This window comes from Magallana gigas, chromosome 5 (assembly GCF_963853765.1).
Source record: "Magallana gigas chromosome 5, xbMagGiga1.1, whole genome shotgun sequence".
Classification (NCBI taxonomy): Eukaryota; Metazoa; Mollusca; class Bivalvia; order Ostreida; family Ostreidae; genus Magallana; species Magallana gigas.
Genome location: NC_088857.1, coordinates 10,709,826 through 10,732,132, shown reverse-complemented (window position 1 = coordinate 10,732,132; position 22,307 = coordinate 10,709,826). Strand labels below are relative to the sequence as shown.

The window sequence follows — 22,307 nt, the reverse complement described above, 5'->3', positions numbered from 1 at the left end:
AAAAAAAGCATTTTTATTAAATGGACAAGAATATTTTTCAAGATACTGTGCAACAGTAATTCAAGAAGCGGTGTAAATCAGATGTAGATACTTAAGAATTTAAAGAAACTTAGAGAAAATTTGAAATCCCAAAATTTTTCCAAAATGTATAGCCTCAAAACTTACGACTTTTATAGACTTTATACAACTATCTCCCACGATAGATTAGTGTCCAGACTTTTTTTACATCATTGATAGTTGCTTTTTTCATAAAAATGGATCACGTAAATTAACTTACTTTGTCTTTTACAAAACTATATTGTTAAAAACCTATCCGATTATGCACACAATTACTCTGAAATGGGTATTAAAAAGATAATTGAGTTCTGATAGACAGCATTTATGTAGGTTATGGAAATCAGGTCTTCCAACAATCTGATAGAATTCCCATGTGTATCAATTGCGTCTCATTGTTAGCAGACGTATTTTTTAGTTCATATGAAGCAGAATTTATTTTGAAAATTGTACGTGAAAACACTCGTTGTTGCGATCAACTCACCATGCAGGTATATCGACGACGTATTCTCAATTAACAAATCTTATTTCCATACTTACAATACAATACACGTCTATTTTCAAGATATAAACGAGAGATTTTCATTATTTATATTTATTTCTCCTTTTTATAAAAAAAAATACATGAATAGATTGTAAAATGATCAGAACAGAAACGATGTGACAAATTACTGAAGCATTGGTTACGGTTCACTGCTGAAGCATTTTAGATTAGGTTAACTAGCTAGTATCTCTGATTTCAGTGACGAAGCGATATTTTTATGTCGATGAAAAATTGAATTTCCTTTTAAACATGAACCAGTTTAAGGTTTGGGTTGTTAGAACTTTACATCAGTCCTGGCCTTAAATTGGTACACAAATCTACAAAAGTGACTCTCTTCGAAAATCTGCAATGCACAAATCTCATGACCATCTGGGGAAATCTTGTGTTGATATTCTCTTTAGTAAGTTGGACAAGCAAATATTTCTTCCAATTCTCTATTTTTACCACTGTGTAAATTCCAGAACCGATGACATATTTAGAGACAAGGCAGTCGGCATTCTAATAGAATTAACAGAAAAATTAATAAATGCACTTAAACAATTCACCTTGAGATATACAGGTAAACAGAACGCATGTCAATAGTTCAATTCAAAAAGTCAATAAACATTAAATTTCTTATTTCCTCTTGTTTCCTATAAGGTAATAAAAGTCACTAATAAAGTCTTTCTTTAGACCATGGATAAATTACTCCAAATGTACCTTTCAACAAACAAATATAACAAATCAACCCGCAGTTGATGTCAAGGGCCGTAACGGATGTGCCTATAGAGTATTGGGATGTCACTACAAACAATAATGGACACAACAAAAACGATTATCCCGATCCCAAGGACGGAACCAATTCCTTTTGCTGATTTCCTTTCGTCCTTTGCGCATGTCTTCTTCCTCACTGTAGCAGACAGAGCTTTTTCGTTAATTTTCAATTCTTTTTCCATTTCTTTGATTCTGTTTTGAAGTACTTGAGGGTCTGTGATAAAATTCTGAGACTTTAACCGCTCACATGGACATTCACAACCTGGTACAAAAACAAAAACAAACAAAAAACGTGACATCAAATAAGATGTTGACCGTAGTAGAATAAAGTTTGAAGATCAACCCAGTTTAATCCGTGCAATACCAGTTATTCATGTTTAAGCTTATGGGAAAAAAATACTTTCATTTATGTAAAAATAATTTTAAAAATGTTTTCTCTTACGTTTACAGACAGGTTTATCTTCTGTCCAATCACCACTCTTATTACAAACTCTCGTTAAATTCCCTTCCACGATACGATGATTTTTCCTGCATGTGTAAGTTACACTATAATCAGCAAAATAATTGGGGGAGGGATGTGTATGTCGAATCGTCGTAATGTTATCGTGTATAGGTTCCTGGCATGTAAATGAAAAAAAGTTTTAATTCATGTTATTAAAAACGGTGGTGCCATTTACATTTAAGCAAGAAATCGGATAATCTTTTCAATTAATATATATTAATCGTCTTTTTTGTATATACGTGATCCATCAAATGATGAATGATTCAGAAAATGTTGATTCTCCTTTTGGGGGGAAAGTGACACAACTTAAACTCGAATGATGTTTTTCCTCGAAGAAAAAAAGTTTTTATGAAAAAAGTTTTTTATACTTGTTTTTCCATTGAGAGATAGATATATATCCCTTTTAGGATAGTGTTACAATGTATCTTGTTTATAACGTAAAAAGTAAACTGTATGCTATCGCGCGATGATAATTTTAAACATAAATTTGGATTATTTCCCTCCCAGAAATTCTACTGATCGCAATTTTTAAAAACCGTTTTGGTCATAGAAAAGCATTGGTCTATTCTATTGATTTGAGCTGTGTTGATCACCTTGAAATCATTTGAAGAGTTATCTTACCATTGCACACTGGGGCTTCCCCAATCCACTGGCCCTCTCTTTGGCACTGCAGAGTGAGGTTTCCGTTGGTCAGTACATATCGCTCTGAACAGTTTAATTCTCGAGACTTAAGGAACGCAGTGAAATCAATGCAGGCCTCAGTAGGCCTATGATATCGTATACCTGAATCTGTCATGAGTTGAGAGACAAAAATCGTGTTGTTGTAGGCTTCATTTACACATCGGTCTGAAATAAAAGATTTATTCGGTTAGTATGAATATGTTCTTCAATTTGCTTAGTCAGCAAGTGTAGGTGTTGAAACCATAGGAAAATACACGTCCTTGATTTTTGGCATATGTATTTACCGGTGCAATAAAAGTTGATTGTGTTGTATTTCAAGTTCTGACTTGTCGGAATGGTACAGTGTTGTTTTCCGTCACACGCCTCTAAAATACTCTCTAATTCTGACTCAGTCTGACTGGTCAGGTTCATGATAGAGAGGTAGTACTTGTAACAGTGTAGGGTGACGGTCCCATTTCCAAATGCAATTCTGCTGTCCCACAGAACTATAAGAATAGTACCAAAAGAAAGCAAAGTAAAACGTCTTTCATAAATCTGCATTCAAAAATATGAAAATGAAAAACTTCTAGTGAATTTATCTGCGAGTTCTTTATATGTTTACAAATACCCAGTTCCTGATTATCAATCGTGGCATCTGAACAGTTACAACCCGGGACATTCTCATTTGTAACACAGCCTAAAATTCATATGAAAACCTTATTAGCAATTCACTCAAAAACACGAAAGTTATTAAAAGATGCTGTCAAATGAAATGTCTATTGATAATTGGTATATTTTACGGATTGAGTTTTTTAAAACACCAATTCTCTAAGAAACCAAATTGAACTATTAAGCGTATTTTCTTCCCATTCGATCGTTTCATACACTAGTATGATAGATTAAACGTCAGTACACAATATACAATTGCTACATGTATGTGCCGTCTTACTAGGGCTAAAATGGTTAGATGTCAATTTAAAGTATATTTAGGAAAAAGCAGATTTCAGGATGGCTAGAAATCTAAAGGCTAAACAACAAAGAAATATTCTAAAACCTTAGACATTATAAGAATTTAGTAATGTCTACATTACTAAATTTTTACTAGACAGATTTTAATATGTTTAGATTTTTTGCAATAACATACCGTGATATAACGGTACGTGACATGATAAGTTAAAGAACTGGCGTGTCTGTAAAAATTAAGCATTTTTATTATAATTAAGTTTAAAAGAAAAAAATATCTGTTGCTTTCGTAAATTTAAATCCAAGGTAAATATGCATTCCCAATCGAAGATTTACTCCGCTACTCACACACCCTTGACCGAATTGGTCTGGTTGGTCTCATCAAAGTTGGCATGATCATATAAGAAGTGTTGTTTTAAGAATGAAAAATGTTAGGGTGTGTTCCTGTTTTGCTCAAGTTTGATAATTGGGTACAGAAAAATAGATGTTCATTCATTCTATCTTTATTTCCTCCCTTAGGGGATTGCATGAAGAATAACATTTTTACACAAATTTGATACAGCACATGAGAGACAAAGTTAATTGAAGTTATAGTGAAAAAAAATATATTTAAACATGTACATTGCAAATGCTGGCGAGAACATATTTTATATACAGCAAAGTTGCAGAAATCTAAAAATTGTTAAAAAAAAAAAATACATGCATGAAAGAAATAACCATCGAAAAATCGTGATGCATCAAATTTTCTCATGACATACGAGGGTTGTTCGAAAATTATTGAGACAAATATTCTGATTACTTAGGGGAAAAGGATAACCAATGAGATTTTACCAAAATATACACCAGGTAAGAGTTTATCAATGTAAAATCGTTCTACATCATGACATTATTAAATCATCTCTGGTAAGCTGAAAAACTTGCTTTCGTCCAGTGACCCGGAGCAGCTGAAAAACTTATCGCAACATCTTTTTAACGCTTCTTAATTTAAACAGCGTACAAACGTATGGAATTGGAAATATTTATTTTTCTTTTTTTTTTTTAAATATTAAGATACCAACATTTACATAAACAATCTCCATTTCTAATTTTTGAGAAAATCGAGTTATTTTTACCCGAAAGTCTAATTCCCGTTAAAGATTTCTTACAGTCATTCTGTACATAGTTTACATATGTTGACATCAGTTAGTGTTTAAAATGTATTTGATGTTTAGTCCATTTGTTGTTATTATATAAAACAAAAATAGATAAACTGAAGGAACAGATACCCCGTTCATCGATTAGTTTTTTTGTTGAACAAATGCGTTGTCTGAAAAAAAGTCTTCTTCCGAGAAACAGGTATTTTCGCTGAGCCTCGTTGACGCAAACAATTCAATTTACCATTGTGGTCAAAGTTCTATGGATTCGTTAATATATTGTTACTATTTCCGTATTTCAACCCGAACACTAGCGAAACTTGATCAAAAGTTAGTCACAATAAATGGCAAAACGAATGTATATTATTTGATTTTCTTTTATCATTAACCGTAGGTCTACCGACATTTAGAAAGTAAATGTTCAAGTTTCTTTAATCTCCGAGTTTATGCATGCGCCGTGTACTCCGAACGCCAACTTGTTTATGTACCTTCGTAAATAAAAGAAAATTTAAAAAATTAATTACATTATTTTCATTTATTTGTTGTTTTTTCTTCAATACTCATACCAATTTTTACCAAAATTCGTAACTTTGAAAAGAAAATGTTCGTGTTGTCTAAATAATTTCCGAACAACCTTCGTAAAATGGTTACATCAGAAAAAATATTTAACATATCATTTTTTTTTCCTTGCGTTTTGTAGCTTAGGAGCTAGGATTCAAAGTAAAATCTTAGCTTGAATAATGATACAGACTATCCCATATCACACACATTTTTTTCTATTATACTAGATTTTCAAATGTGTGCAAAACGGGAACAAACAATGAAACCGATGTTGTTTAAGTACTGATCAATGTTAAGCCGTTATAAATTTGAGAATTTGTGAGTAGCGTAGCGGATCAGAATCCCTTGACTTGGGAGGATGAGGTAAAAAAAAATTTTGATTGTTTTCTTTGGGCACAAAAGTAGACATAACAGGGACATATTAGTGTCGCTTAACAATTCTTCAGATTGTTGATTATTAAACATTTAGGCAGTTTTGAAAGAATTGAATAAGGAAAGTACTAAGAAAAGTTAACAAACATTAATGTCAATATCAAAATAATCAAGATTTTTTCAAATATATGATAACTTTGAAAACTGTGTCCCTATAGCAAGATATATATGTCAATTTTTATACTGGTATATGTAACCGTATTTTGATATGTACAATGTAGAAGACATTTAAATGGGTATGAAATAATATATATTAATCTACTTGGGCTTAAGATCATAAATTGAGAATTTTCAGCGGTCATCACAACGATGATAATCTACAAATAATGATTTGCGAACGAAGTTTTGATACTCTATGAAAATGTAACTTGTGATAACTTAATTTTTTTTATATATAATTATGCCTATTCTATCGCCAATGTCATATTTCAGAAATGAAACTAACGAAATATTTATTGAACAATCCACTTAAATTATTCACAAGTACAGTAAAATCTTATAAATGAAAATAATGCATATCTTTAAATGTGCTGCTGAGTTGTCCGTCTTTTTTTAATTAAAAAAATTGTGTGAGTTGGAATTATCGGGAACATAGCCTTTCAATTCTACGTTTATTTTATTTCTATCCATCGAAATTCGACAATTAATTTTAACCATTACATGCAATCAAGCTGCAGAGTTGTAGCACTATGAAAAAAAATCGGGGTCTGACAATCAGAATGTTTTCAAAGATCTACAGTTCTGCACTTGTATCTAAATCTGTGTTAGGAATTGCAAAAAAAAAAAAGAATGAATAGAGTCTGTTTTTTTATTAAGACTAATTGCAGTCGAAAACCATACCGAAAATTTCCACCTCACATGGTTCCATAAAAGAGGGTTCAGTATGGTTGACGAAGAGGTAAAGCTGGCGTCCGTAGTAGCCTCCGGGAAAAACTATCGTGTTTTGGAAGCTAGGATTTGCTTCATTGTCATGATACACAGGATCTAGTCCGCTCAACTGATCGTATTTCACCGTGTGATTGGTGATGAAGACGTAATATCCCACATGTCGATAGTCTGACAATCCAAGATAATGAAGAATCAATTTTTATGGAAGAAAGAAAGAAGATATCAAAATAAATTGATTTAAATCAACTCCTACTGTGATTTCACCACATTGAAATGAAATAACATAACAGCGAATATCACCATACAGTTGTTAAAAAATGACTTCCAGTCACCATGCACGTATGAAATGTTTTCTCTATTATACCTGAACAACGGTTATACATGCATTGGCGAATTTTGGGGGTTGCAGGGGGGGGGGGGTGTCGGTGGTTGGAAACCCCCTCCCCCCACAGACTTTCTCTGGGACATATAAATTTAAAACTTAAAATGCTTATTAAAGGCAATTTTCCCCATCAATAATCTAAATATAATATTTCTCAAAAATAGATACATAGAAATTGCTTATAAAAAAAAAATTTATGTAAAATGTTCTCTTTGGTTTTTTCATACCTGCTATGAGGGTGCATGACGGCATTAAAACATTTCATTTTCTTTTTTCATGCTCGCATGAAAAATAAAAAAGCATTTTATCGTTTAAATGTTTCCAAGAATCGGAAATTCGATTACAAGAATACATGTGCCGGGAAAAGGATTTATAACTTTTCAAAATTGTCCTGATTATGATCCTGCATCTGCAGTAGTGCCAGATCGTGAGGCGTACCCATTTAAGACTACATCAAGTTTCCGGGGACGGCAATTGCTTGCAAATTGTATTACACATGTACTATCTATGTACTGTTAGTGGTAGGTGGAATAAGTTTTTGTTTCTTCCTATTAAGCACAAACGAGCGCTTCATTGCTAGAGACTTGTTATATATGCCTAGAAATTATGCATACCGGTACCAAAAGGCTCATTAACAGGTAAATAATGGTTGACAGGACCTGCTTTATTTGTATACTTGCACTCTGATGTTGAAATTATATTAACAATTAACGAGAAAAATGTTGGTCGAATTTTACCCACGAAAAATGTTCAAAAGGTCGTTGGGGATTTTTTTTTACAAATAAAAGATTATAAGCTGGTATGGGACACATCCATTATGATGTACATGTACTTTGTATCAAAATAAACAATAAAATCAAGTATTATAATTTTATAAATGTTTTCTTTTCCCAAAATTGTTACTGTAGCGTGATTTTGTAAGTTCGAATCCCGCTTTTTACCTTTCCAAAATAATTTTTTTTGTCAAATATTGTAAAATTTGAAAAATTTAAATCAGTGATAGTGTTTTGTTTAAAGTGTACTGATATCCACATTAATATCGACAGGTGTCCCATACCACCTTAACAAGCACTGGAGTTAACGGGCATTGATATTCATCGATTGGTCGTCCCCCCCCCCCTTTTTAGCTCACCGAGACGAAGTCAGGGGGAGCTTATGCTATACTCCCGGCGTCAGTGTCCGGACCTGGTTAAAGTTTTCGTTGCAGGTCCTGTATTTAAGTTATTACTTGTCCTTTCTTCACCAAACTTGCATGGATGATGCATCTGGACCTACTTATGGACTTGAAAGACTTGGATGCTGAATCTGAATCCTGAATTTCAGATGCTGGAGGAGGTTATGGATTTTGGAGCAGGTTAAAGTTTTTGGGGCAGGTGCTCTTTGATAGCAATATCTAAGTTACTACTAGTCCTAACTTCACAAAACTTGCAAGGACGGTGGGTCTTATGATATTGAAGCACCAGACAGGCTTGAATGCTGAAGCTGAGCCATAGGTTTCGGGTGCTGGAGGAGGATTAGGTTTTTAGAGCTGGTAAAAGTTTTAGATGCATGTGCCCTCTGATGATTATATCTTAGTAACTAGACACGATCTCGTTGCGAGCAACGAGTGGGTCTTCCGTTTGATTATAAATTAATGATAGGGTTGAATTAAAATGTTGACTTTTGGTACAAGCTACTATATTAACTTCCTTTAAAACTAATTTGTGGACCTACACTGCAAAATTAAGATTTCTGGAAAAGGTCATTTTTAAACTACAATATCTCTGCAATGCGTTGTCCGATTTTAAAACGGTTTGTAGTTTTGTATTCAGTACAGAAATGTTAAAGCTTTAAAATTCCAAAAATCGAAATTTTGGAATCACTTCCTGTGACGTCTGGAAGTGACAGACGGTCTGCTTATATTCAAATTTGATAAGTTTAAAACATATTCTAATGGAAAAAATTGTAAGTTTTTTTATTTGGAAAATTTTTAGAACACAATTTTCAAAAAATGCTGTTTGAGTAGATCGGAAGTGAGGGACAATCGTGGTTTTACCTATTCGGCCCTAGGAATTCAAAAATCTATCATTCCTGAAATTTTCAATTTTCTATCTTTAATCATTTTTTAGAAAAAGGGAAGACAAAATCGCTTTTTTACAAAAAGAAAAACGAATATAATCGCCAATCGGAAGTGACGTCATCAACAAAAATGTACGTGTTAAAAGACCTTGATATTTTGTATTATTTGTGAAAATCCGTTTAGCATATTCGAGATATTTGAGTTTTAAAACAAAAACAATACGATCTTCCTTGGAAAACGGAAGACCCTAATTAATGGTCCTAACTTCACCAAACTTGCATGGATGGTGCGTCTTATGATACTGATGCACCAGACAGGCATGAATGTTGAATCTGAGCCATAGGTTTCGGATGCTGGAGGAGGTTAAGGTTTTTAGAGCTGGTTGAATTTTAAGAAGCAGGTGCCCTCTGATGATTATATCTTAGTAGCTACGTATACTGGTCCTAACTTCACCAAACTTGCATGGATGATGCGTCTTATGATACTGATACACCAGACAGGCATGGATACTCAATCTGAGCCTTAGGTTTCGGATGCTGGAGGAGGTTAAGGTTTTAAGAGCTGGTTAAAGTTTTTGAAACAGGTGCCATCATTATCATTTATAGATAATAGCTTGTATAGTTGATTTGACTATAATGTAAATGGTTTGTAGAGGAAGCTTCAGATGCAGAGTCTGATCTCCATTATCAAGGACGCTTTAAAAAATCTCCTACATCACTCAAACCTGCTTGATAGATGTGTTTGTTGTTAAATAATATAACATGATTCCTATGATATAGTATTGTATGATATGATACACTATTGTTTAATATGATACAATATTATATCAAAAGTTATATTGTAAAAAGAAATATGACACGATATCAATTTTTTTTATATTTTATGACATGATTTTGATTCATGTTATTATTATGTATAGTATTGTTTATTATGATACAATGTTGCATAATATGATATTGTATCATTAAAATATTATTTTATCCCATGACACTGTTACAAATGATTCATATGATACGTATATTATATAATATCGTACATACAATATTGTATAATATGATATTGTATAATATATTGTATACTATGATATATTATTATATCACATTATATTGTATTATTTGATATTGTAATATATAATTTTGTATCATAAGATACAATATGTATACTATGATATTGTATTACATATGTATATACTATTTAACCTTATCACATTATATTGTATCATATGATATGATACAATGTTGTATCAATATATATTGTATTATATGGTACTATACCATACTGTGTATCAAATATGATACAGTATCAAAGAATACAATATCATACTATATTTTGTGATGTATTATGTGATATGATATTGTATCATATAATACTATATTGTACCATATGTTATGTATTATGTGATCAAATACAATAATGTAAAATACAATACTATGTCATATCATGACGTGTTACAGCATCATATCTCATCATTATTTATTACGGTTTTTTATTGTATTATATAATGTTTATTGTAAGTATGATATGATGCAATATTGTATTTAATATTATTGTATTGATAAACATTGTATCTTATATTACCGTATGAAATGAACATATGACTATCATACAATATTTAAAAGATGATGTACGATATTGTGTCAAAACAGTATCAATGAATATCCAAGTATAGGACCAAATCCAAATTATTGTTATTATTGTATATACATACAGCTGTACGCATCACAATTAAATAGGTAAAAAATTAAAGTTACCCAACATAATACTATTGTAAAAAATAATCTTTGCTAATTTAATTTACAGTAGGACACATACATGTATAATTCTACAAGCATATTTTGGATACTTACACATTTCTCGGAAGATTAAGTTGATTTTGAAAATTTTGGAAACAGACTTAAAAGTGACTTGCCACCAGGCATAAGGACGAGATGTATCATTAGCAGATCCAGCACAGTCAGTATGGTGGATGGAATAGTTTCCATTCAAGGCTTTGTCTGCGGTAAGTTCTGCATAACCGTAGTGATATACCGATGATAAATTCGTTTCATTCCTGTTATCCATGCCAAGATTACATATTTGACCTGTGGTTACAAAAAAGCAAAATATTATCATTTACTGTAAGAATCCTCCACCGCCGATTGGCGTAAAGCCTCATTTACAACAGATGCTCGCCAAGCGAAGATAATTTTTCCCGTGGGGCTTTATTTTTAAAAGTTCCCAAAGAGTAAAGTACATGTCTGGGCAATATTTCTGATGGGAAAGTTTAACCCGGATTTTTTTTTTTAAGAGAAAAAACTATGCGTCGGGAAAGTATTTGCTACTACATCAGTATTTGTTTTATTAATAGTAAGTGATTCCAGAGTATCTTTTTCGACGTCATACTTGATTGTTTAATATTTTTCCCGTACTTTGCAGCTTTAAGAAATTATTTAAGAAATAAACAACAATTAAAAAGTTCACCGGGATATGAACTTGGTTCACTTGGTCAAAACTCTGGCTACTTATTTCCTTCACATTTCATAGAAATTGACACATAAAAACATGATTTTTAATTGTGTTTACCAAAAACTTAGACCCCGGTACACTCTATGAAAAGAAGTTTCATCCCTGTAGCCATCTTTTACTTACTAGATTTTTACCTTAACCCAAATATTAAAAAGACAAACTGATCTGTCTGTGAATCATTTATGAAGTTGTCTAGTTTTATGATTTTTTGTGACAAGAATTCAATTTATCGGAATAGTTAATAGATAAGAGCGAATTTTTGTGATATATTGATTTCATTTCTCACATTCTGTCCTATGCTAGCTTATAGAATATTAAAGCGTGAAACGGTTTTTCTATTCGGTGCACAATGTATGAAGGCGGAGCTGTTTCCATCTTCAATCTCTAGGATCAGGCACGAATCCACCTATATTTTTTTCAGCGTTGTTGGGGTATATTGTGAAATACAAACATACCGTTCATCGAATTGACCAAATTTAATGCACATGTATATATTTTTGGAGATGATATCGAATGTCTCATAATGTGTATGATAACATTTCATTCATTTTAACACAAGACTTTACTATTTAAACAAGAGGCCCATGGGGCCACATCGACCACCTGAACAACTATAGGCGTTCAAAAGATATTGTGCCATATGGCCCTCGGTAGAATAACAAAAAAATAAATATTGTAAAGTATTCGGTATTGGTAAGGGTAAACTGTTATATAACTTCTAATTCCCTGTATTTTCGTTCTGCCCCCCTCCCCACTTAATAAAGCGATCAAATATATGAGAGCATATAGGTACATTTTAATCCTCAACTACTTACTAGTTATTGTATTTTTTTAAACATAATAGTTATTGTGTTTTATCAAAAAAATCCTACATGTATATATGTGAAGAAGAAAATTGCACCTAAATGCGCTCAATTTCTCAAATTAAAAATATTCAACAATTTAATTTGTCTTCTCCATTATAATTAAATGACTATTGTTTACCTCGCATAAACTCGTGACTTTTATAACATAACTCACACTTGATTGATGAATACACTGGAATAAAAAATGTTGTAACGTGACGTTAAAGAGCTATAAAAATCAATGTTACCGTATTGACAGGTACATCACTCTAATTTACTATGGCCCACCCATTATTTTCATTTTTATTCAAAAATAACAATTGCCTACAAACCAGGATAATTTTCCGCTGTAATATTTTCTTAGGAATAGCGATAATTCTTTTATTCCCACAACAGAAATGTGTCAGAACTATCGAAACTGTTTTAACGATGTCGTTTTTATTTACTCACATTTCACATTATTCATTGTTTAAAGAGGGGGCCCCAGAGAGTAGTTATATACAGCATATCATTCTTTAACTGTTTTGTGTATAAGTATTTAACATGCTCTAATTCAAATAGAATTTCTAATGATCAAACAAAATTTCAGGGTCAATCGTAGAATTATAAGCAAGATGAGCTCAAAATTTTGCTAGGTTTGAGTCATATTTTGTTCACATGAGTTTATTACATTCAGCTTAAGATTTTGAACTTGGTATTTCCTATTCGGCATTTAAAATGGAAAAAAATGAATGGCCTCAAATCTGTGTACAAACATAGAATTGTGATCAAATCTCTGTATCTTGCTTATAATTCGAAGCTTAACACTCAAATATGCTAAGTAAATAGAAATTGTAAACAATTAAACACAAGAAACATGCACTATAACAAATAAAGAACACAGTTTATTTTTCAAAATGAATCATATACATGTATATACCTACATATTTCCGTCAGCGATATTAAACTCTATTTAAACTGAATAAACTCGAGAAAATGCCGAGCATCTCAACAAAACATATTGCATTATTCTACCATTACGCAAAAGATGATACCGAATTACCGATAGCCTGAATGAATTGCATTTTAGTTCATTCTTAATACATCAGATGACAGTAAACTGTTTGATTTACCGAAGTCTCTGTTTGATTTGATACGTAAAAATCAGGAAATACAAGCGAGAGTTCCCAGGCTAACGCAAAGCATAAATGAAAACGAAACGAAAATCACAACAAGCTAACACCACCGTCATATGTGAAAACTGTCAACGAATCAATCAATAAAATCAATCAATCAATAATTCAAACAATATTTCAATCAATCAATCAATATGCAAATCAATAAAGTATAATCAATGTTTTGCTTTAGTGAATGTCTCAATATGACAATCAATGTATCAATTTAATTGATTACTCAATGTATTCAATGATGACAATCAACCCACTGCAATGTATCAATAGAATTATTCAATTACTCAGTGTATTCAATGACTCACTGTCAATCAATGTCTGAATGAAACAAAGTGTCAATTAAAGTAAGCCCGATTATTGGCCACGGACCTGGAAGTAAACAGAATCCGGGGCAGGCTTAAGCAAAATTCGTTAGACTGATGACAGCTGCACGCCACACGTGTCGTTGTAAAGCCATGACGCTTATCTATGGATGTGATGAAAGTACTACTTCAAGGAATTACGAATCTGAAATACAGAAAAAGAAGACAGAAACACGAAAAATATGTAATATATAACCTTACAAGATAGGGTGGGAGGGGGAGGGATTGAATTTTTTCCAGGTTGAAGCTGAGAAAGGTCGATACACTACTGCGCATGCGTAATATAAGGACCCCAAAAGGGGCCGTGCGAAAAGTTACGAGAACCTCATATTGAGGAGTTATCTTTCTTTCGATGTAGATATTAGTGAAATGGTTAATCTATTCATTTCCATAACATGACTTAACTCATATCGAGTTAAGTCGGATTATTTCAATAGAATAGATTAACAACACCGTATTGGCAGTCTATGTCATGGCTTTATTTTAATATATCAGTACATCATAAACTATTCAAATGTATGCAAAATATTGCAAATATAGCAATAGAGTAAGTTAAATGATCAACATCGACTTTTGGGTAGTTATGATGTTAGATCTTCAATGAACCAAACAATCAATCAATCAAGATGAATCAATCAATAAAATCAATCAATCAATAATTCAAACAATATTTCAATCAATCAATCAATATGCAAATCAATAAAGTATAATCAATGTTTTGCTTTAGTGAATGTCTCAATATGACAATCAATGTATCAATTTAATTGATTACTCAATGTATTCAATGATGACAATCAACCCACTGCAATGTATCAATAGAATTATTCAATTACTCAGTGTATTCAATGACTCACTGTCAATCAATGTCTGAATGAAACAAAGTGTCAATTAAAGTAAGCCCGATTATTGGCCACGGACCTGGAAGTAAACAGAATCCGGGGCAGGCTTAAGCAAAATTCGGCCATATGTCTTCATGTATATAAAAACTATGATATGATGCATGAAGACATCCGCCACAAGCGGTCAAAATTTTGCACAATGCCATGACAATAAGACTGCGGAATTACTCGGCGTGGGATTTAGCATAAACTTTAACATTATTATGTAGTATGTTTAGGAGGCCAGCACGTATGGTTTTCAAAAATGTATTCTGAGCAGTATCAGACAAATGTACACCATCACGGTAATATTTTGGTGAACATTGTTGTAGATCAGGGTACTTTAAGCAGGCGCCCTTACGCTTGACAATAAATGGGGCTAATGATTTGTTAATTCTTTTTCGAGCGGTCTCACCGGCAATATTTGATAACATATGTCTGTAGTAATTTCGTGGGAGTATCTGGGACCATATGAATCTTGTATTCGGCAGAATTGTTTGTAGGTTAACAACGGTTAATTTCATGAATTTTTGCAGTCTTAGCAAGGGCATGGTCCCAATACTATTGCCCCCGCAATGTAACATTACCCAATCTGGGTGGCCTCTTTGTTCAATGATATTTGTAATTGTGGGCTCTACATCCTCCCAGACCATACCACTCTTTCCATGCCAATATACTGTGATATTATGTTTCTGAAGGTCTAGGTGTAAGTTTCCAAATTGTTGGACAGCGTGATGGGATGCATGTTTGATAATTGAAGAACCAATGATCCAGACCGTGGTGTTGGGACCTGAAAACTTAGTATTGAATAATAATACGAGGCTGTTATGAACACACATAAAATTATGCTTTACAATCTGATATATGAACAAAACGCGTTAGATTTCCATCTGCCTTTTGACTTAATGTCCTCCTCCGAATGCCCTTGCAAGTACAAATGTGTAGCTCCACCTATTCTAAATGAGTGGGATTTGAAAGTTGTTGTGTCAAGGCCAATAAATTTGACAGACTTATGTAGTACGGATGTGAATTGATATTTAGTAAGAGGTTTGTGGTTGAAATGACAGAAAAATAGGCCTTGTATTTGTGGTCTAACTGCCAAAAATTCACGCATGTGCTTGAATAAAGACTGGGTTTGAGAATTTATTTCAATCTGTAGCTTAGTACCCCTATTGTATTGGTCTGTTTTTGAACCTTTAATATACAGACCAATGTGTGTTTCATTAATGGTCACGTCGTGAAATAATAAGGCTGGTGCGTCATTACTAGTGAAAGTAAATTCGCTAATGCGCAATAATGCAAAAAATGCCAAATGAAAGGCTGCTGAAAACATAACAGCTTCATACAAGCTTGTGCACACCGTAGGTAGTATAGAAACTAATTTATTGAGACAAGATAGGGAAATTGGGGACCGTACATCCTTCGCTGGATTTAACCGACGGAAACCTTCTAACATTTTTTTTAACTATAAAAGTTTTAGTGTTGTCAATTTGACCCTCTAACTGAAGCTTGTAACTAATACCGCTCAAATAACATCTCGTTGTTGAATAGGACACTTTATTTGCATGCAGGTATGCGATGTAGTTGATTATGTGGTCCAGTGGTGGAGGCCAACAAAAAATAAAATTGTGTTTGGTACAAAAAGTTTCAAAGGAATTTATGCCTTTTTGATACGTGGACGCAGTATTTTTGGATATTGCTGCCTCAAGTAAACATTCTACATGGGGTCTAAGAGGGACAACAATTCCGGAGGTAAACGGGCTGGAGTCTTGTCTGCCTGCGGAGCCAGGGATCTGAATCTTTCCCACTGAAATCGAGAAATTGAATCTGCAATGGAATTTTGGTAACCTGGGATATGCCTAGTTTTAATCTGAATGTTATTTTTCATACATAATAATACCAATGGTCTTACAAGAGACATGACACGTTGAGACTTACTAGACTTGGCATTCAATATATCGACCAGAGCTATGTTGTCAGTGTTTATTAGCAATTTCTTAGCTGTAAATTGATCTGCCCAAATCCACATGGCCACAAGAATAGGCACTAATTCCAAAAATGTAATATCTCTTCTTATATCTGGACCCCAAGACTCTGGCCAGGATATGACAACCCAGTGATTCTGGAAAATCGCACCTCCACCGTAGGAACCACAACTATCGGTAAAGAGGTTTAGGGTTTCATTATCAGACCAGTATAGTTCTGGGAATGGTGAACGCCCATTGTATTGGTCAAGAAATGTGAGCCAGATCCTAGCATCCTCTTTAACTGCTTGTGTAACCTTGATCAGGTGGTAATGTTTCCTAATACCAATTGTTGTGTTATAAAACCTGCGGTTAAAAGCCCTGCTACCAGGAATGGCTTTGGCGAAAAGGTTAAGCGAACCACAAAGTGATTCCATTTCTTTCAGGGTGACTTTTTTAGAAGAAGTAATTGATGAAAGCTTGGACCTAAGTTCTGCAACCTTATTGTCAGGAATAAAAATGACCTTATCTATGGTATCAATACCTAGTCCTAAGAAAGATAGACGAGTACATGGGCCCTCAGTTTTCTTGTCGTTTATTGGGACGCCCAACTCACTGCAAGTTAACATGAACATTTCAGCAAGCTTTGAACATTGTAATGTATTTTGCTCGCCAACAAACAAAAAATCATCAAGATAATGGATGATATTATAATTTTGAGACTTTTGTGCTACGAGCCAATGCAAAAATGATGAGAATTTTTCAAAAGATGAACAAGCTATGGAACAACCAAAGGGCATGCATCTATCAAAATAGTATTTTTCTTGAAAACATATTCCTAACAGTGGAAAATCTGAAGGGTGAATAGGTAAAAGTCTGAATGCGCTAGACAAATCCATTTTACAAAGCAATGCCCCTTTACCATTCTCTTGGATCATAGAAATGGCTTGATCAAAAGAAGCGTAAGACACTGAGCACAGAATTGGATCAATATGCTCGTTGACGCTATTGCCAATGGGCGCTGACAAATTTGAAATTAACCTGTAGCCTCCATCTTTCTTGGGCAGGACCCCAACAGGGTTACACCTAATGTTGGGAAAAGGGGGTTGGGAAAAGGGGCCTGACATCCTTCCTAACGTAATTTCTTTCTCAATGATAGCCAAAAGTTGATTAGCATGTTCACTCGCGGACTTCATATTTTTGGATTGTAAGTAGGCTCTTGGGCCTATGTAATTCAAGTAAAAGCCGGATTTGAAACCATTTAATAAAAATTGAGCATTCTGAATATCAGGATATGTAGCGAGGTATTGCTCTAAAACGGAGATATTAATTGGGGTTGAACCTAGGTGCATGAAATCTTGGTCTTGGTAGCTGATATTGCCTTGGGCGTAAGGGACGAAAATTGGTGTAATTTTGCGGGGCGAAATTTTGGTGTGCTGGATTTGGAGGGGGGGATCTGATGACTTGGGTCTGGGTCGACTGATAGGACCAACAATGCATGCGTGGGTGTGACTTGTTGCAATGCATGCATATATGCTGGAATGAACACTGGGGTTTGGGACAGGAAGCTTTAAAGTTATAATCAAAACATTTGAGTGACGATTTTGACTGTTGTGGAGCTTGTTGAACTTGAGCCTGCATATACAATAACCATAACTCCGCATCGATAGAGCCAAATGAAATTGATGTGTTTTTTGACATTTTGAGACGAAACTGTCTGTCGTATTCAATCCAATTGCCATTTATATTACGGCTATATCCTAAACGTATTGTGTGGATATATTTCAAGATACCCTGTATGTCTGATGGGTGTCTAGCCAGGTATATGCTTGAGAAAATCAAAAACGCATCAAGCCAGGTGTTAATTGATGTAATTTTGTTTGTTTTAGTTTTTGGTTCAATAACTAACTGACCCTCAACTATGGAAAATTTGTGCGAATCCTGAGCGGATGTATCAACTGTTTCTGAATTGATGATTTTTGACAGATCAATGTATTGTTTTGACCATATTTTATCTTTGATGGTTTGAGGGACATGAACCCCAAGCTCATCAGAAATGCTTATTAAAGGGTTTTCACCTGAAGTTGACAGAGGTATTGATGGCGCTATGGAAGGTAGCGGTACTGCAGTCTGCTCACTGGTTGTGGGATCATCGACTGGTAGCTGATGCTCTTGATTTTGAGGTTGAGTGGACACAAACTGGACCGCTGCCTGCGTGGGCCTGCTCGGGCCTGCTTGGGTTTGGGTGGCTGTGGTTGCCGGATTAAGGGCCCTGAGAGCCGGATGAGCATTTGGCCTGGCGTACGGTGACTTGCTCTTTCTTTTAGACCTCAACATTTTCTAGGAAGTTAGCAAAGCTGATTTACTTAAGATACAAAGTTATAAAGAAATATCAATGAAAATTAATGTATCATAAACGTTATAATATGGCTATAAAGTTATACCGTAAGTAAACAATAAATTTATTGTATCTGTTAACGTTACGTATTTATGCTATATGATACTATAGTATATACTCTATATGCAATCGTAGTCCTAGGTCAGCACTAGCTATGTAGGCCCGTTAAGGCCTACTTGAATTTGAATATTTTAAAATTTATTGTAAATTAAAATTTTACAATGGAATATTATATTTTAATGATGATGACTAAACTTTTTATTAACCAAGTTATATCCATTGATGGCCCGCAATTTGACTTGAAATAAACCTACATCGTAATGACTAATGTAACAATCATGGCCGCCTTAAAGAGAGAAGCAGACGAAATAAGAAAATTATCTTGTATTGCAAAGTTTTAAAACCCTGTAAAAAATAAATGGAAGTGAATACGTACCGCAACTTGGACAATTGATTGAATTACACAAGATTACCCGATTACTATCTACCGATGATTAATCGGGCGATTAAGTCAGTCGTGATGAACAATGATTGAATTTTTTCCAGGTTGAAGCTGAGAAAGGTCGATACACTACTGCGCATGCGTAATATAAGGACCCCAAAAGGGGCCGTGCGAAAAGTTACGAGAACCTCATATTGAGGAGTTATCTTTCTTTCGATGTAGATATTAGTGAAATGGTTAATCTATTCATTTCCATAACATGACTTAACTCATATCGAGTTAAGTCGGATTACATTCAGCTTAAGATTTTGAACTTGGTATTTCCTATTCGGCATTTAAAATGGAAAAAAATGAATGGCCTCAAATCTGTGTACAAACATAGAATTGTGATCAAATCTCTGTATCTTGCTTATAATTCGAAGCTTAACACTCAAATATGCTAAGTAAATAGAAATTGTATATACGTAAACAATTAAACACAAGAAACATGCACTATAACAAATAAAGAACACAGTTTATTTTTCAAAATGAATCATATACATGTATATACCTACATATTTCCGTCAGCGATATTAAACTCTATTTAAACTGAATAAACTCGAGAAAATGCCGAGCATCTCAACAAAACATATTGCATTATTCTACCATTACGCAAAAGATGATACCGAATTACCGATAGCCTGAATGAATTGCATTTTAGTTCATTCTTAATACATCAGATGACAGTAAACTGTTTGATTTACCGAAGTCTCTGTTTGATTTGATACGTAAAAATCAGGAAATACAAGCGAGAGTTCCCAGGCTAACGCAAAGCATAAATGAAAACGAAACGAAAATCACAACAAGCTAACACCACCGTCATATGTGAAAACTGTCAACGCATTGAAATATTGAGCCTCAATTTAATTCACAAAATCGGCACCAATGTATTTTACATGTTTCAAAGATTCCCTTCGTACACGAACTGTTGCACAACAAACAAATTCATCAATGTCAGATCGACCCGTTTATCATATTAGTGTCATGGCTGCTTTAAACAAAGAACCTCGTTTTCGAATTATGGAATACGAGTCTTTGTAAAATGGGTAAGCAAACCCGGGCCGGGGCAAAATAAAAGCCGGGGCAGATCGGCAATCGTCAATCCCAATTACGCATTATTTTGCAGCAATATTTACAGCGAATACAAATATACTGTTCAGTAAATATCTTGAAATTTTAATGAGATTGGCAGATTAATAACTGTCAATCTTTTGTTTTGCCCTGGCCCGGTCATGCCTTCCCATTTTACCAAGACTCATGGATGCAACACGCCTTTTCTTTCTTATTTTTTTCTTAATAACTCAAATTTGAAACAGAATTAGCCCCTAATTTTTGCAATTTATATTTTCCTTCTCATAAAGATAATTTATGCTAAACTACGTTGAATTTGACTCAGTAGTTCTTGAGAAGAAGGTTTTTTTCTTTAAAACACGAAAACAAAAAGCTAAATTTTTTAAATGTAATAGGCGAATTTTCAAAAAATCGTTTTAAATGTCTTGGAATAATGTCTTGGAATATTACTAAGGAAAATCCGACATTTTAAACGACTTGATCTTACTGTGATTGTTGTTGATGACTGAAGACGTTGAGAGAACAAACAATCAAGTAGTTCGATTTATCGTCTTATCTGATGAAGGCCTACCAAACCTAAGAAGCAGTCATTTATTGTAAACTTTTGCCACATTGGCTTTCAAAATCAAGACCCTGGGAATACTAGTAATTAAAACTTTCATTGCATCATATCAGATGTTGATAACGAATTGAAAAACAACTTGAATTGTAATCATATAAAGCTTTTAAAAAAACAAACGCCATATTTCTATGTTGAGATCGTCTTCTTTGAAAATAAAGACGACTCGTTGCAGGCGTTGTTTCTTTTACTTCTAAATTTTAAGGGGGATGTGGCGCTCTCTATCCGTCAATAACAGATTTTCACCGTAATTTTTCTTTTTTTACACATAAGTTGTATAAACCTTAGTCTAACGGGGGGGGGGGGGGTATTCACATTCATCGACATATATGAAAGAGATATATTATGGATAAAAAACATGTATAATTAGATGTTTTTATAAAATAGAAGTAAAGTTCGTAATCATTTATCAGAGTCAATTAACAAGTTAATTCAATTATTATCAAAAAACATATTTGAAGCGATGAATACTCACAGTTTAATTCCCTAAGCATGAGAATCGTAAATAGAGAAATAAAATGCTGTATTCCCCGTAACATATTGGTAAGATGGATCTTTGTTAATATCTAGTTTCCAAAATTTTCATTTTTTTGGTGTTTTTTTTTTTCTCATTTTGGAAACCCGGTGTACAACAGTTTTCACGTATGATCTTTGGCAATTTGTATAAAACAAGTCCCAAGAACAACTCGCTAATAAAGTATCAAGATCCTCTCTGGAGCCGATCATCAATTAAATGACGCGAGCAATGAATTTAAAGCATTGTCCAAAAGGTACATATGATGCCATATAGGATAAATTATTAATACCCGCACGTTCATTGATTTTTTATGATGCCTGCAAGAGAATTTCATATGATTAATATTTATTCTGTAATCCTGTATTCAAAAAAAAAATACCCACACAATGTATAAATTATAAACTGCAACATGACCAAGATGAATTATCGAAGTATGATGATAGGTTCCATTCGTAGTTTTATCTTCCATTCCAGTGACAAAGCTGCATTTATTATCTTTGACAAAATACATGATAAATAATTCAATATAGATGATACCGATATAAGTCAAGCTTTAAAATGAAACAT

At 33.6% G+C, this 22,307-nt stretch overlaps 1 protein-coding gene and 1 long non-coding RNA gene across 2 annotated transcripts; both read right to left on the bottom strand.

The window, feature by feature from the left end:
* Positions 1–360: 360 nt before the first annotated feature.
* On the bottom strand, positions 361–21,956 carry LOC105333199 (uncharacterized). Its single transcript, XM_011436053.4, has 8 exons — positions 21,699–21,956; positions 10,779–11,012; positions 6,443–6,658; positions 3,142–3,210; positions 2,819–3,019; positions 2,475–2,699; positions 1,794–1,979; positions 361–1,613 (listed from the first exon to the last, which is right to left on the bottom strand). The coding sequence occupies exons 1-8, from the start codon at positions 21,760–21,762 to the stop codon at positions 1,339–1,341; spliced, it is 1,470 nt and encodes a 489-aa protein (XP_011434355.3). The 5' UTR covers positions 21,763–21,956; the 3' UTR covers positions 361–1,338.
* Positions 14,270–19,427, bottom strand: LOC117684616 (uncharacterized). Its single transcript, XR_010714066.1, has 2 exons — positions 18,733–19,427; positions 14,270–15,480 (listed from the first exon to the last, which is right to left on the bottom strand). It is a non-coding gene; the product is annotated as an uncharacterized lncRNA (long non-coding RNA).
* Positions 21,957–22,307: the final 351 nt, after the last annotated feature.

Coding starts and splice junctions, on each gene's coding strand:
- LOC105333199 (XM_011436053.4), bottom strand. CDS start 21,762: ATGTTACGGGGAATACAGCATTTTATTTCTCTATTTACGATTCTCATG. Junction 6,659..10,778: donor CTTAATCTTCCGAGAAATGT/GTAAGTATCCAA, acceptor TTGGATTGTCAG/ACTATCGACATGTGGGATAT. Junction 1,614..1,793: donor AGATAAACCTGTCTGTAAAC/GTAAGAGAAAAC, acceptor TTTTTGTACCAG/GTTGTGAATGTCCATGTGAG.